This window comes from Camelus bactrianus, chromosome X (assembly GCF_048773025.1).
Source record: "Camelus bactrianus isolate YW-2024 breed Bactrian camel chromosome X, ASM4877302v1, whole genome shotgun sequence".
Taxonomy (NCBI): Eukaryota; Metazoa; Chordata; class Mammalia; order Artiodactyla; family Camelidae; genus Camelus; species Camelus bactrianus.
Window position 1 is genome coordinate 113,122,190 of NC_133575.1, and position 16,554 is coordinate 113,138,743.

At 46.5% G+C, this 16,554-nt stretch overlaps 1 protein-coding gene across 2 annotated transcripts in view; it reads left to right on the forward strand.

Moving 5' to 3' along the window:
• AFF2 (ALF transcription elongation factor 2) overlaps window positions 1-16,554 on the forward strand; it is a 470,347-nt gene that overhangs the window by 444,323 nt on the left and 9,470 nt on the right. For both annotated transcript variants that reach the window (XM_074359058.1, XM_074359059.1), the window contains 4 exons: window positions 2,576-2,647; window positions 2,968-3,061; window positions 5,059-5,111; window positions 11,802-11,992. In XM_074359058.1, the coding sequence (XP_074215159.1) occupies window positions 2,576-2,647; window positions 2,968-3,061; window positions 5,059-5,111; window positions 11,802-11,992 (410 nt within the window). The remainder of the gene's footprint in view (window positions 1-2,575; window positions 2,648-2,967; window positions 3,062-5,058; window positions 5,112-11,801; window positions 11,993-16,554) is intronic.

Below are 16,554 nucleotides of genomic sequence, written 5' to 3' on the forward strand. Positions count from 1 at the left end.
CCTCTTCCTCGCTGGCTGATGGGAGTGGGAACTGATGGCAGTTTGGCATCATGTAGGAAAACCTACACCAGTGAGCATTCATATCTTTTCAACCAGTAATTCAACTTCCAGAAATTTGAATTTCCTGTACTGGAGAAAATAATTCCAAGAGTAGAACGAGTTATCTGTACAGTGTTCAGCTTAGCATATATCATAGCACCCAATTAGAAGCAAACCAAATAATCAATAATAGAAGGGTAATTCATTGCATCGTAGTGCACTCAACAGACTTTGCAGCCATTGAAATGCAACAGTAATGGAAACTATGAAGCTGCACAAAAATGTTTATAATATGATGTGAAAGTAGAAGCAAGCCACAGACTTATATACACTCTACGTTTCTGAGCATGAAAAGCATGTGGACCGATCTAGAAGGGAAATGAGCTCATGACTGTAACTGGGGATGAAATTATGGGTGTTTTCCCTCCCTGTGTATATTGTTTTCCTGTTTTCTTTTAGGAAAACACATGCTCTCAAAATATAAAATCAAAATATCAAGGCAGGGAGGGTGTAGCTCAGTGGTAGAGCGCATGCTTAGCATGTATGAGGTCCTGGGTTCAATCCCCAGTGCCTCCATTAAAAATAAATAATTAAGCCTAATTACCCACTCCTTCCCCCCCCCAAAAAAAGAATTAAATAAAAATGTGCAAAATCAATGACAGCTTAAATTTTTTTTTGAAAAATCAATTTCATTTTTGGTAACAATGCAATGTGAATCATTGAGTAATATTTATTTCCATTGGAAAACACTTCTTTTCCATTAATTATTTACATTTTTTTTCTTTTTCTCTAAGCACAGTTTTTTTTCCCATGACGTGATAGTTTGTCTACTCCCCATAGGAGTATGTTTCAGTGGAACCTGGTGAAAATCAATGGAGAATTTACAGGCATTCACTTTAAAGTCAGTATTTTTAAACTTTATTTTGAGATAATTGTAGATTCACTTGCAGCTGTAAGAAATGATACAGAAAGTCCCTGTGTACCTTTCCCTCCATTTCCCCCCAGGTACCGTCTAGCGAAGCTGTGGTCCAGGGCCACAGCTGGGACACAGACACTGCTTGTCACAGTCTGTCCACCTTACTCAAATTTCATCAGGTTTTTTTTCCCAGATTGCACCAGTGCCGTGTGCACTCTTGTGTGTGTCCTCTCTCTACATATGTATATTTTTTACATTTTCTCTACGTGTGTATAGTTTTAGGGGAGAGAGAAATTTCAGTTGGGAATAAAATGGGCTAAAGCATCTAAGTCTTCTGGTCCATTGAAAGCACTGGAGCAACAGTGATTGCAATTAGAGGGTGACTGTAAAAGGAGCATAGTTCTTAGTAGCATAATTTTATGTAGAAGAGATTTTTATTACTCTCTCCCTGATGGTATGCTGGCTACAGAGAGATCACCCCATTCTTTTCCATCCAAGTAATTATCGTTGCTCTGAGCCTTGGGCCTCTGCGGTAGACATGTATTTGTGAAAGCAAGCGAGGCATCCCCATGACTTGACATTTCAGCGACCTAACCGCCGCAGACAGGTTTGTGACGTAATACAAATCCTCCTGCTTACTACGGCAGCAGCAGGACACACCCCTACCCAGTGCCCAGGCTCTTTTGTTGCAAAATGTTCGCTGGAAGGAACTGGCACAGTAAGAGGGAGCGCGGGGCGACAGGGGGCGCTGGCGCTCTGGGGAGGCTGCGGACTCTCCACCGCCTTCTCAGAAAGCAGAACTCATCTAAGGCTGCCTGCACATCTTCAACTTCCTTCTGCAACACTGAACTCCGTTACTTATCCCACCACAAGAACCTGTGAAATTGCATTAAAGCTCAGACCCTGATTTTATGCAATGAATTGATTTTCAAGAGTCTAAATGCCCAGAATGGAATATGCTCAGCTCGAAGAAAAAAAACTGGGAACTACTCAACCTTTGATCACCCCAGTGTGAACAGTAACAATTAAACAGAATGGAAAGACATAATATACAAGCACCATAAATTAGGGGCACTCAGACCTTGACATGCTGTAAAAGTGACCTTCCTTTTAAAAAAACAAAGCCACTTCCTGGAGGAACATTCCCCACCTGAACCATTAGAAAAGCCCCTCGCGACGGTGTGCCTGAGTCCTCCCCACGCGCGCGTCAGACACGGCTGTGTTATTTACCTCATCTGTCAAAAACTCAACTGAGACTGACATTTGTGTCCACCTCATTGGAAGCCAATAATGTTGTTTAGCTAGAGTGTTCTTAGAAGCAGTACTTTTCCCGCATTTCTGCGCGTGCCAAACCCACAGCAACTCCACAGTCCTGCCCTCAGACATGGGCTCCGGATTCCGCTCAGTTGCCCAGAGCTATAGCTTCCGTTGTGGAACTCTTGTGGTCATCATTTTGTACATGTTTTTGGGAGAGCATGCTTTTGCCCACATACCCTTCTCAGTCCTTCGGCCCAGAGCAAATGTGGGGCGAGCGCATTCCGGTGATGAGCATGCCAGTGCCTTTGGGACTTCCTGAAGGGTCCGACAGATGCCACTAGACCTTGTCCTTTCTCTTCAAAGGTATGCGATGAGGCTGAAGAACTTTGCAAGCCCCCTGGCTTCGGATGGGGACAAAAAGCTGGCAGTCCTCTGGTAAGTGTCATGGACCACCAGGAAGCAGCTGAGAGGTCGCGGAAGGATTTGAAAACTCAACTTAGGCTGCTTACCCCAGATCGATATTCTTGTTTTCCATTAACCTATTAAAGGTTAACTAATGGATTTCTTCAGCCACTGACTAAACATTTACTCTCCCCATTTTTACCCTTATCAAGATGGAATTTTAATGCTTACTCCTTCTTTTTAATTTTTTTCTTTTTTCACTTACGTTCCTCAATAACCGTGAATCAGCACATTCTAGTCTGTAGGTTTCGTTAAGCGCTGGCGTTAACGTGGTCCTTTCCGCATCCCCACAGCTACAGGTGCTTATCGCTCCTCTACCTGCGGATGTTCAAACTGAAGAAGGACCATGCTATGAAGTACTCCAGATCCCTGATGGAGTATTTTAAGGTAATCCTTATTCTGGATAATGCATAGACCCCTATTCTGGATAATGCATAGACCCCAGTGATTAAATCACAAGGAGACACAGTGGGCATGTTATTAAATGTCAAGGTTCTTGCTGCCCAAGGCTTAACCTCCCTCGTCCTGGCCGGCCGTGGCCCTCCCCGCCTCCTCTGGGGCTCAGGTTTGATTTGATTCCAGGAAGAGAAGGTATAATAGTGCAGTCCCCTGGTGATTTTCTGGATTGAACAGACGGCCCTGGGCAGCCTCCTGGCGGCAGTCAGGGGCCTGATGCCTTCTGCCCCATCATGCACAGCTGTGGCTGTATTCAGTCTCTTGTTTAATGAGATGCCAGCCCAGAAACTTCTCAGCCAGGACAGAAGTCACTGTTGCCACCCTGGGCTCTGAGGGGACATCCATACCCTTGGGAGCCCTTTGGCCGTGAAGAGTCTTGGAGTACAGTGGTTGCACTTTAAGACAACTGAGTGCTTTGGCTACCAAAAGAAACAAACAATAAATAAACCAATCCATTATCTAGGGGGCTGAAGTTTTGAATTTGCAAGCACAAAAAGATATTTCAACCACCAATGCAATACCAAAATGCAGGAACGAGCTGGATGAAAACCACAAGCCACAGTCTGGCACTAGGCCTGGCCACTGTACCAGGTGTCACTGGCTTGAGGGTCTGTGGGGCTTCTGCTGCTTCTGCCCGCCTATGCTGGGCATGATTTAGAATGCAGGATGCCCAAGGCTCCTGCTGGGCAGGTCTTGAAAGAAAAGGACAATCTTATTATTATTACTATTATTATTTTGCTAAGTGCATGAGACCACATGACCGCACTGCACCAAAGCAGTTGTTTGAAATGAATCCAATCCTGACCTTACATCAAACATCTGAACCCAGGGAGGGATGGGGCTCAGCTGTGTGAGGACACTGACTCGGTTGGGAAAAAGAGCAAGTTCCCCTGCTCTGCTATTATGTGGTGTCCAGAATAAAACCAGTGCTGGTGGAGGTGAACAGGGTCAAATGCAAAGCCGCCTGTGACTGGGTGCCTATGGTCAACCTGTGCTCTGGAAAGGTGTCTGGATTCTGCCAGTCCAGGGCAGGTCCTAAGAATAGGGATTTCTAACAAGCTCCCAGATGCTGCTGGATGCTGCTGGTCTTGTGGTCTCACTTTGAGGACCACAGCCCTATTATCAGTCCCCTGCAGCCTGCCCTGTGTAGTTTTCAGGACACCGCAAAATACCGAGCAGGTGTTAAGTAGCTCACTCCTCTGGCAGTGTGTTGGGCTTTGAGCTTCAAAACTGGAGGCTCCGCCTTGGTGAGGCTATTATAATGAGCCGATCGCTGTCCTTCTGCGGCGGTGCTGAATGTCAGGTTTTTCTGTGCTCCACAAGTGTATGGCCACGAAAACAGAGGAGGCCCATTCTTTAAACCAGCCCTTCAGAGGGCAAAGAATGCAGCCCTGGGCCAGCTGCACTGCTAAACAGAGAAAACTGTCAGTCACGAGGATTTGCATGTAAAAATAGCAAATCAAGGTGATTCACACACACGCACACAAAGTGCTGCTTGGTCCTGGCAAGTTCTTGGAATTTCACCTTGCATCCCAGGGAAAAAGTTTGCAACTGGAACTAAAGGTGAAAAGCTTGTCTGTACTCTGAAGAGCTTGTTTTGCAGAATAAATTTCAGATGAGGATAATTAAACCACTTCTTGGAGAACTGAGTCTGATTTCACTGGGCCTTTTAGTATATAAGATCTTTCATCAAGTGACTTTCATGGTCCTGATTGGAGCCCACTAATTATCCTAACCAGCTATTTTCATCGAGTGTGCGTCGTGGTGTGCTGACGTGCACATACATCCCAGCTCTGCTAACGAAACAGGAGGCATCCCGAAATGCTGCAATCAATATTAATGCACTCGGAATCACACTTCCATCTGTTTCTGAATTAATAAAACACAAAATAGATGTCCTCATTTCCCTCTCTCTTTCTCTTTTTTAGCAAAACGCTTCAAAAGTCACTCAGATACCATCTCCATGGGTAGGCAATGGAAAGTAAGTATCTTATGAAAATTGCTTTCTCATGAAAATCAGTGATTGAATAGACCCCCAAATATTTTGTATTGACAACTCGGGAGCAAAGGTCAATTCTGAGACTATAGTAATTTGGGAGCACACAAAAGTCTAGTCACGTGTCAGCTAATGGCAAGACAGAAAAGTTTAACATGATGCAATTCCAAATTTCTTTAGCTATCTGATCTTTAAGTCAAATGATGGCCATAAAAATATCTGTTAATGAGATGGCAAGCACCATGCCATTTCAGGGAGGCGGGGTAAAGTTACCTCCACTGCAGTGATTTTTCCATGATTCACTCAGTAATGAAAGACCCATGAAATATTCATTGATATGTGGTAAGTGCTGTTTAATAAAACCAAAGGCATAATAGGGCTGAAAATGTGAAGGCACTTAGTCAGCCAATTATCTCAGCCTTCATGATGATTTTTATATTAATACTGAAATACCCTGACCTAACTCAGCCATAAAAACGAATGAAATAATGCCATTTGCAGCAACATGTATGGACCTAGCGATGATCATACTAAGTGAAGTAAGTCAGACAGAGAAAGACAAATACCATATGATATCACTTACATGTGGAATCTAAAAAAATGACACAAATGAACTTATTTACAAGCCAGAAATAGACTCACAGACATAGAAAACAAACTATGGTTACCAAAGGGGGAAGGGCAGGGGGAGGGATAAATTAGGAGTTCAAGCTTAACAAGAGATAAGAGATAAACAACAAGGACTTACATACAGCACAGGGAACTATATTCAATATCTTGTAATAACCTATAATGGAAAAGAATCTGAAAAATGATATATATATATACACACACATATATTATTGAATCACTTTGCTATGTACATGAAACATTGTAAATCAACTATACTTCAACGAAAAATAAATGAATAAATGAATAAATAAAATACCCTGGCCTAAAATATAAAAGCATCCAGCATAATGCTGACCTGAGGCTCTGTGAACTCACCCACCCTGCGGCTGTCCTTAGAGCTGTATCTGCTCAGGGCAGCTCTGCCCTCCAGCAGTTGGATGGGAGCCGGGAAACCACTGACCTGGTCCCAAGGCTGCCCTTAGCTCCCCAAGAAAGCTAAGAGCCCCTTCTTCTCTCTGGGTTTGTTCCTCTATCTCTACAATGAAAGGGCTGGGCCCGATGACATTTGAGGCTCATCTGAAGAGATGTTCCTTTTAAGAGGGTAGTTTTGACTCCCAGTCCTGTCTCAGCCCTGGCTGTGTGCTGCGCGTCTGTGCTGGAGCGTCAGTGTCTCCTCTGATTCCAGTACCTCCCTCACCGCCCCTTGCCACCAGTAGTGGGAAGGGAAATGAGATGACCGTGAACACAGCCTTTCGCAAAGAGCTGCTTTCTCCATTTTTCATCGTTTCAAAATTCTTCTGTCTCCGATCAAAACAGTTTCTTCAACAGTGACATAATCTCCTTTGCCGCTTTATAAATATCTCCAAAGCAGTGGGACTGTGAACTCTACTTGGAGATCATAAAAACATTCAGAGTGAGGGAACAGATCCGTTAAAAACTATACATTAACTCAATTACCTTATTGAAAGGAAGTACCGTACTGTTGAAATGATTGAATTAGGTCTTACTCTTATATTGATGAACAAAAGCAAAAGAACGCTTCTCTCTGGAAGTTCTGAAAATAAAAATAACTACTGAAAGGCCCAGAGAAAGCTATTTTCTCTGAGCACAAAGTAAAGCAAGGGCAAGTTCAGGTAAGCAGCCATTAAAGGATCATTGGGCAAAAAAATTTTTTTTAAATTCCAAAATGACAGAACTCAAACACATTCTAAGCTTGTGAAGCCACATGAAAAGCCTCCTGAAAAATGATTTTTAAAGCAGCTTCTGTCTGAAGAAAGCACACTCTCTTTGGTAAGCCAGGGAGGTTTTGAATGAGACAACTCAAAACGGTCACCCAGGGGTTACATCCTGTTCATTCAGCAAACACTTCGGGTGTATTTCCACACGAGAGGCCAGGGACCCAGCTGAATTTCATGCGATCCCTGCGCTCCAGAAGCGTGCCGTCCGGCAGAGGGAGGTGACATGTACGGACAAGGTTCTGTGGAAGCCCAAGGGAATGAGAGCCCAGGCCTCCCTGGGTGGCCGGGGGGGTTTCTCTGCCAGCAAGACTAGAGTCCGCTTCTCCCAGGGAATGAGGGCAGCCGAGCCCACACAGGGATGTCATCTCATCCACGATGCCATCCAGAAGCAGCGTCCCCTGACCCTGATCGTGGGAGCTGCTTGGCAAAGAGCAGGGGTTGGCAAACCTTTTCTGTTAAGGACCGGATAGTCCATTTTGGGGTTTTGCCGGCCAAGAGACAAAACCGAGGGTATTATGTAAAAAGAATAAAGGAGGAAACAAGTTTCCACGAAAATCTTACTGATGAAATTCAGAATATGATAACAGTTAAGTACAAGTTTTATAATACAAGTCTACTAAGGAGAAGAATGGAAATTTGAAAAAAGAACATTTTTCTTAATTGGGGTTCAAAGTTAGTGTTCCCTCTCATCCAAGTGATTGCAAATGTTCATCTTTTCCGACCATTTGTAGCTCACCGGCCCCTGTAGAGAGTCATGGAAACCACGTGGCGGAGCGTTTAAAACGGCTGGGCAGCAATCTCAGATGTCACCCAGAGAGAATAAAAAGAAAGACGGCCAGGAAGGCTGTGGAAGGAGGAAAGAAGGCCATTTGAAGCCTTTAGAAGAGCTGTTTCAGTGGACAGGTGGCTGCGGACGCCATATTGAAAGGGCTGGAAGGGAAGGGCTAACTGCTTGTTTGGGACGCTGGCCAGTAAAAGGATCATGAGGAGAGCGGTGGTCACTGGAGGGAACATCCCCATCAGGCAAAAGTTCTTCCCAAGCTTAGGGACGGCTGTGCCGGTGTGAACGTGGGATGTGCCTGGGGAGAGCAGTGGAAACAGGCCAATGTGGACTCAAGGCTGGGTCGGGGTGGGCATCCATGTCAAGTGAAACCTTTAGTGGAACGAGGGTAGGACTTCGAGGTAACTTGGTGGAATGGAAGGAAAATAGACTTTGGAGGAAAACAGACCTGCTTTCAAATCCTGGCTCTTTGACCAATTTGCTATGTGGCCCTCAAAAGGGAGCTGAATTTCTCTGAGCTGTTTTGCCGCCTGTGAAACAGCGGTGGCAGAAACTCCCCCGCGGAGTTGTCCCGAGGCTTACAGATAATATCGGTGGAGCCCAGAGCACTGTGTTTGGCGTACAGTGACTTTAACAAATAGTGGCTGCTGCCACTGGCATATTTTGTTGTCATTGCTCCCTCTTTGAGTTAGAAAACATAGGTGATCTTGCCCCTAGAACTCCCAGAGCTCTTGGTCTATACTTCACTTTTGGCACTTAACGTAGAATCCCAAAAATTAATGGATTCTGCTCCCCTGGTAGACTGTTTGCTCTTTTCAATAGGGGCCGTTCATTCTTTTGTTTGTTAATTTTTTAATGGAGGTGTTGGGGATTGAACCAAGGACCTTGTACATGCTAAGCATGTGCTCCACCACTGAGCTATTTCTACCCCCCTCCCAACCTGGTTCATTCTTTTATTTACCAAACATTTATCGTGCTCCTGCTGTGTATGAGACACTCTGCCAGGCACCTTATAAACGTATTCCCTATCCTTGTGCTCTGCGTTGTTCGTCTTCCCTCTCCCGAGCACCGCATAAGTAATGGATACTGAGTAATAACAGAAGAGTAGCTGGAGGGCAGGCTATTCATGTATGTAACTGGCATTCATTAAGTATGTAGCATGTGCACCAGGCGCTGTTCTCGGTGCTGGGAGTGGCACCGGATGAAGTAGACAAGGACCCCTGCCCTCCTCAGTGACACGTTCTTGTTGAAGGAGAAAGTGGAAAAAAAAAAAGTGCATATGCTAGAAGACAAATGTCACAGCAGAAATCAGCAAGGAAAGGGCATAGAAAGGGCTGGTGGGCACGGGGGAGGGAGATCTTGAATGGGGACATTAGGGAAGGACATGGGGGAGCAAGCCATGCAGATACTTGGGGGAAGTTCATTCCAAGCACAGGGACAGCGACCACCCCCCAACGGGGGCACGCCTAGCCGGTCCCAGGAACAGCAGGGGGCGAGTGCGGCCAGGAGGCGAGGGAGGGTGGTGGGGGCCAAGGGTGCTCGTGCGGGAAGTGGTGTGAGGCGTTCGCTGCTGTGTGCGCACTCGTGGCCACATGCCACGGACGTGTTAAGAAAAGGACACGATCTACAAGCAGGCCCACAGAAGAGGAGAACAGTGAGGCCCAAGCCGCGCGGAGAACCGCGCGGGGCTGGAGGCACACCGGGATGGGCGCCGCAGCAGCCCTCTGTTAGCCAGGGGCCCAGCATCGTCGGCAGCTTTTGATCTGTTTATTTAATGATTTGTTTACTTCATCGGTGCGATGCGGTGTGCAGATGTGCTCCAAGAAAAGGCAGCTCGCAGAGCCTGCCGGGAGGGCGGTCGCGGCCGCACGCGGACCCGTGCCCTTGCTCTCCTTGCCTCCGCCACCGACTATTTAGCAGAAAGCGGAGTGGACGGGAGAGAAAGCCCCTCAATAGCACTCCGGTGTCATCAACTGAAAGGCCTTTTCAGAATATACGAGGTAACCAGAGGTGACTTGCTTCCCCTTGTGACTTCTGGACATGATTGGAAATCACCGAATCCAGCCTTTTGTTGCAGGCCAGGCCGGGCCCGGCGAGGGGCAGGGTGTGCTGGGGAGCTCACGGCAGTTGGACGGCAAGGCCGAGTTAGAGTCCCGGCCCCTGCCATTCCAGAACTTCTTTCCCAGCGCCACACAGCCCCCCTCTCGATGTCTGTGACACTGACACCTTTGCAGTTTTCTCTAGCGATTTCAGATGAGGACATGCTCCTTTCTTGCCGTAAACTGACGTTTAAGGGTTAGTGACCATCACTTGGGGAAAGACTAGAAAACAGCATTTGCAACCTGCCATGACAAAGGAATCCAGCATTCACTGCTTTTTTTTTTTTTTTTTGGTCATAACTAAGCCTTCTGTGCCCAGATCCTTGAGCTTAGCTATCCCCCTGACCCCACCCCACCTTGAAAATAAATCTTTCCATCAAGAACTATCAAAACATCTCTAACGTTAGTGCAGGAAAATCTTCCCACCGTCTTACACCAGACAAGTGCAGAACAAGTGTGGGGAACGGCTTTCCCCCTTACAGCAGAACATACCAGAAGACACATTCTGTTCGCAGGATGGACCAGAGCTCTCCCATGGCTGTAAGCACAGCCTGTGTGAGTCTCGGGCGAGTGTATCAATTGACTTGCTCCCGGACTGAGTCAGCCCCCCTTCTGCATTTTGGTACGTGGTGATCGCCAGTCCCTCCAGTCCTGGGTGTGTGCAGCCTGGCGGGGTGCACGGCCGCCCTACGGGCAGGGCTTGACTTTGAGGAATACAGCCACCCTGGAAACGTAGTTGCCAACAGGCAGCCAGTCAAGTCGGGGGAGTGGAAGAGGGTTCCTGATGATGTGCAGGATATGTTCGGAGGAAGGAGGAGGAAGCACGCAGGCTCAGCCCCAGACACAGCTTTCCCCCAATTTCTTTTACTCCCCCAAAATGTTCAATCATAAGAAAGTGGTGCATCTGCCTGGGCAATCGTTCAAAGCCTGGCTGAAGGAGAACAGGAGGCCGAGGGTGTGGATGGACCTTGCTCGCGGGCACAGGCAGCCACCCATGACTCTGGGACTGTCCCTGACCTCAGTCCAGGCCCTCTACGCGATGTGCAGCCAGCAGGCGAGTTCCTGCTGATTTTAAAGAATGAAACAAAAATCTACCTCCAGACATTGGTACTGCCCCAAGTAGGACTCCGAAGACTTCTTTTTACAAAGCAGTGTGCGGGTGAACTGTCAGCAATTAACAGCCATTCCGTAGCACGTCTTAAAGAACCTAAAGAGGTATTCAGAATCTTTCTCCAGCTTCCCTAATAGTGCTCCTTGGGGGGCTTTTAAGAATTGCACTTTGCTTATTGTGACAACTGTATTTGGAGCAAAGTGTCATCGTGGTTTCCACAAAATGCTTTGATAATAGACCAATATCGCACATCAAGCCTTTCTAACTGCCAATATCCATTCTGGCAGCAGGTGGAGAAATCGTAGCTCTGAGCTGATTCTTCCTCTGCAACATCAGAAGACTTGCTATATGTATTCAGAGGAAGAGCTATGTTTGTGGGTAGAATTAATGCCAGAGGAAGATTCACCCAGCTCTCTCTGGTATTTTAAAACAAAGTAGCAACATGCATGGAGTCACCCATGGTTGCCAAAGACAGTCAGACTTCAGTGTTTAAAGTTAGGAAAGGAGAAGGATGGCTCATTCACAGCCTGGCACCGTAGCCCTGTGTGGGTTGGTCTGATGAGGCAGGAATGGGGTGATGATAAGCTCTCTCTATGCCGGGGCCTCTGGAGAAAGCTACTGTGTTGGCAAAAGCTGTGGAAGTTCCTCTGAGAAGAGTCAGAGGGATGCGAACGCTGGCTCCACTGCACTCGGGCTTCACGTACATTCACTGTGCTCAACCTCACTGTGGCAAATCGTGTCCGCATGAGGTCCCGGTGTGACGAGGGAGGCCTACAGCAGCACTGTCACTCTTGCCGACCATCCTAACAAGGCCTGTCTCTTCCCATTCCCCAGGAACACCCCGTCCCCGGTGTCTCTCAACAACGTCTCTCCCATCAACGCCATGGGGAACTGTAACAACGGCCCGGTCACCATCCCCCAGCGCATTCACCACATGGCCGCCAGCCACGTCAACATCACTAGCAACGTCTTACGGGGCTACGAGCACTGGGACATGGCCGACAAACTGACAAGAGAGAACAAAGGTACGCGCGTCTGCTCTGCTCGTTGCTCACAGGCCGTGGTGGAGTCAACTTGTTTCAAGGGCCTTGAGCTTTCCGCAGGGGCCTTCTCTCTGTCTGTCTGATTTGCAGGGCTAGATCGGCGCAGAGGGGCTTAGCTCAGGGCTGACACAGTGACCGGTTTTTGCTGAGAGAGTGAAAAAGGCCTGGGATGGAGTTCTCCTTTTGAGCTTCAAGTAATCTGAACTATGATGTGTTGATAAATGTCTGTTTCAGATTTTCACTCAATGGTAAGGATCAACACAGAGAAACAGAGCAAACCAAAAAAGAATGATTTGCAAATTAGTTAAGACACTATTGGCTTTTTTTCTTTTTTTTTTGGAGAGGGGAGGTGGAATGAAGGCCCTCTACGTTCATTATAATCGTCAGCGCCAGTGAGTGCGTGGTACCGTGGCAGGCATTCAGAAGCCAGGACCAAGCCTCAGCCAGGGCTTTTCACACACTACCCCTGGGATGAAGGATCGGGGTCCTGCTCATGGGAACGCATGACATTTGCTACAGAACAAATACAAGAGGGACCCTGCTTTACCAGAGAGTGAGTCGATGGTCCTTGGCTACTTCTGCTGCCATCTATGACACTAACTGTCGCACAGGGTCACCCAGAAGCCTCACTATCCCAGTGAAGGTTGGAAGTTCAAATAAACCATACTTTTACCCTCGCCGTTCCCCTGACTTCGCTGATTCTAGCCCAGCAGTCAGCGACAGACCCACTCTAGTCAAGGCGGGGACAGATATGGGTCTTACAGAATCAGACTGCAAAGAAGGGGCCGGCGGTTTAGAGCAGTAGAAACATCTGGTGGAAACAGGCAGGCATTAGCATCATGCATCATCCTGTGGCTCCTGCTGGGACATGATGTGGTGCAAATTGTGTGGAGTGGGCTTGGGTCCCAAGCAGTGACCGGGCTTTCTGGGAATCAGGCTGGGACAGCAGGCCACAATGATGCAGATGGAAGTTCCCATGGGTTCCACCAAAAAGCACTTCCTGGGCTCCCTGGCCCAGCTCTTCTCCCAAACCCCAGGGTCCTCACAGCTCAGGGAGTACTCCTTTCCTTCCCACTCTGGCCCCAGGGCCTGGCCTGCTCCTCCTCTCTCTGAAAAGCTGCTGCACCAGTGCCTGATCACGGAATGAGGACTAGACTTCCTGCACCGCTACTGCGGCGTCACCAAGTGGGTGGGGAAACAGTCCCTCAGAAGGAGGAAGGGCGCAGAATTTGAAGCCTAATCATTTAATTAGAATCCTGTCCAGCACTGGCGGGGTGACCACAGACAAGTTACTTAAATCTCTGAGCTACTTACCTGCCAGCTTCCATTTCTATGATGGATAAAATAATATGATGACGATGAAACTGCCCCAAAGGGTGATAGAGATGAAGTGAATAAAATAGTATGTATAAAGCACCCAGCATAAAATATCAGGTGCAAGGTTGAAATCCTACAAATATTTATTTCTCTTTCCTTACTTCATATTGTGCTGTATCTAAATAACTCAAAGATTCTGTGGCCATCAATGCATATGCCATAATTTGGGACTTCAACCCTTGACCCAGCTATAAACTTCACTGAGTCCTGGGGCTATTTGCATGTATTGGTTATGTGTGTTCACGCAGCAATTTATATATGCCACGCCCTGTACTATTTGTTTTATCATTTGTTGCCTCATTTAGCCGCATTTCCTAGATGTAGAAACTGAGGCTTAGGAAATTCACTCATGACATCACAGCTCATAATGTTGGAAGCAGGAGCTGAATCTAGTGCTGTCCGATTCGAGAGTCTGAACTGATCCCAATAGGCTACACTGCCCGCCTAGAGAGCAAGACTAGCAGTGCGTCCTCAGACACCTTCAGTGAGCGCCTGTCCTCAGTTACCTGAGCAATGGGCAATCTTTAACTTGTCCACTTTCCAAGGCTTCTAGAAATCCAAAGACAACTGGCCCAGACAACCAGGCTGATCCAAAGGTTCTCAAATTGCTAATGAAGGCATCGGCATCTTAAGACTTGCCTACCTTGTCTGCCTCCGCCCTTCTCTGTCTCATTTTGTATTGGTATCTTGAGGGTAATTCAATATTTATGGATTTCCTTCATAATTGCATCCATTTTCAAAATCTGTTAAAGTAATTCCTTCTAATTAACCACAGAACTTTCCAGAAGCAGTAATGTAGCGGCCGTGGGGATGTTGGAGTGAGATGGCGCTAATCTTGTCCTCAGCACAGTGTGTCAAGGAATTGTTAAATTCTCTGCCTGATATTGAATGAATCAAAATGACTCGGTCACTCTACCAGCAGAAGGAAGATGCATCCTGCTGGTGATGTCATGGGGCTGTCCAGTGGACTCGGCGAAGGGCCTCGTTTGGAGTCTTCTGTTTGCAGCCTTCAGTTTCACACATTTATCATTTCTGAAAGGCTTAGGGTTGAGAGTCCTCCCAAATCTGTCTTGTCCACATAGAAATGGGGAAACAGAGGAGATTCCCTTTTGCTTGGTACTCCGCCTCCCACTGGAGACAAGCAGGTACTTGCTCCTTTCTCCATGCACTTGTGCAGTGGAAATGGCTGAGGCTGGCCGCCCCTGCCCCACGTCTGCCCACCTGTGCAGCTGCAGGAGGCTTATTGCAGAAGATTCTGGTGCTAAAAGGGGCCAAGTGGATCACTTATATGTGGAATCTAAAAAAAAAAAAAGGCCACAAATGACCTTATTTATAAAAACAAACAGACTCAGAGACATAGAAAACAAACTTATGGTTACCGGGGTTGGGGGGGAGCGGAAGGATAAATTGGGAGTTTGGGATTTGCAGATACAAATTACTATATATCAAATAGATAAACAGCAAGACCCCACTGTGTAGTACAGGGAACTATAGTCAATATCTTGTGGTAACTTATAATGGAAAGGAATATGAAAAAGAATACATGTATGTATATGTATGTATAACTGAATCACTATGCTGTACGCCAGAAATTAACACAACATTGTAAATTGACTCTACTTAAATTAAAAAAAATAAATGGGCCAATTGGGCTGATTCTGCCCTCTGGCCTTTGTTCTAGAAGCCCTGTTGCCTACCTTTCCAGCTGCTTACTTGAAGCAGTTATTAAAATGGTGACCTGGGTACCAGGTTAAGAATGCCATAGCGGGCTTTGTACAGAATTCCCCAGGGGACATCCCAGCTCACATGCGGCTTACATTCACTCCACGGTGACTGGGTCCTTTAACATTTCCTTTAATATTGTATTACATAAGAAAGTAGTTTAGATGCCAAAAATAATTGACTCTTTTATCGGCAGAAATCACTTTTATTTCATAGTACAGGTTAAAAAGTATCACATAATCAAATGAAGTTGATACGTAGAGCAGGAGCCCATGTGTTACAAATAACACGAAGAATAAATGCACTGTTTAGTGAAATGCCATCTGCTGGGCAATCAGGCGCACAGAACCCACGTGAGGAAATTGCTTCCCAAGGAGGCAGGAGAGCATCCCAGCCGCTCGCTGTAAGGTCGTCTCCAGCACCTCCCCCGCCCCCGCCCCAAAGATCCCTCACCCTCAGCCAGCACAGGAGTGACTTCCTTGTGGCTGAGGCTGCCTCCTCCAGGGGAAGCTAATGAAGAAGATGCCCGAGAGCTCTCTCCTAACCAAGAACAACGCAGCACCAGACAGATCAGTTCAGACATGAAAAGGGGAAGCCTAGGACTTTCTAGAGCTCACATGGTTTTTCCCGCGTACCCCCGACCCCGCCCCAAAGCAGACAGTCTAAGACTCTGGTCAGTAGTGTGTCCCCAGTGCTGCCCCTTCCCCAAGTCATCTGGAGGGGAATCGCCAGGCAGTCTTCCCATCCATGTCCCAGGGGGCAGGGGGACGTGTTATGTGGCAGATACTTACAGGTCATTTTCCTTCCCTAAAGGCAGAAGACTCACCAAATCAGATGCTTCCTAGACACTTGTTTGGCCTGAGATGCTGATGGCTACAGTGGCTGTGACTGCCTCAAGCCAAGAAAAATCAGTAAACTCTGTTCGTTTAGACAAGAGGAAAAGAGAATGTTTTTAATGCAATAGCACAGAGAATGAAAAACTGCTTGTTATCATATAGACCAGGGCTCCCTACCATTTTATGTATAAGGACCCCTTTCTAAATATAAAGTTATAATATATAAAAATATTAATTCAATATATAATGTCAATGATATTTAAATACATTTTATTTTAGATGTGTAATTTTGTGTATGTTTTCAATATATAAATATTATATATGTTTATACGAATGTATTTTTATAAGTAATATATGCATATTTGTGGTGAATATCTGTGTGCGTCTCACAAACCTCCACAGGACTGTAATGTACTTTTAGAATCTGCTGTCTGAGAAAATACACAGCGATTTGAAAAAACTGACTCTGAATTAACAGATGTAAAGGAGTGTGTGTTTCATTAATCACAATAACCTTTACAGACATTACTTATGCTGTGGAGTTTGGGGCACTAACTACAGATGAGAATAATAGGGCTTAATAGAGAGTTTTGGTCGCTTCATAGGCAC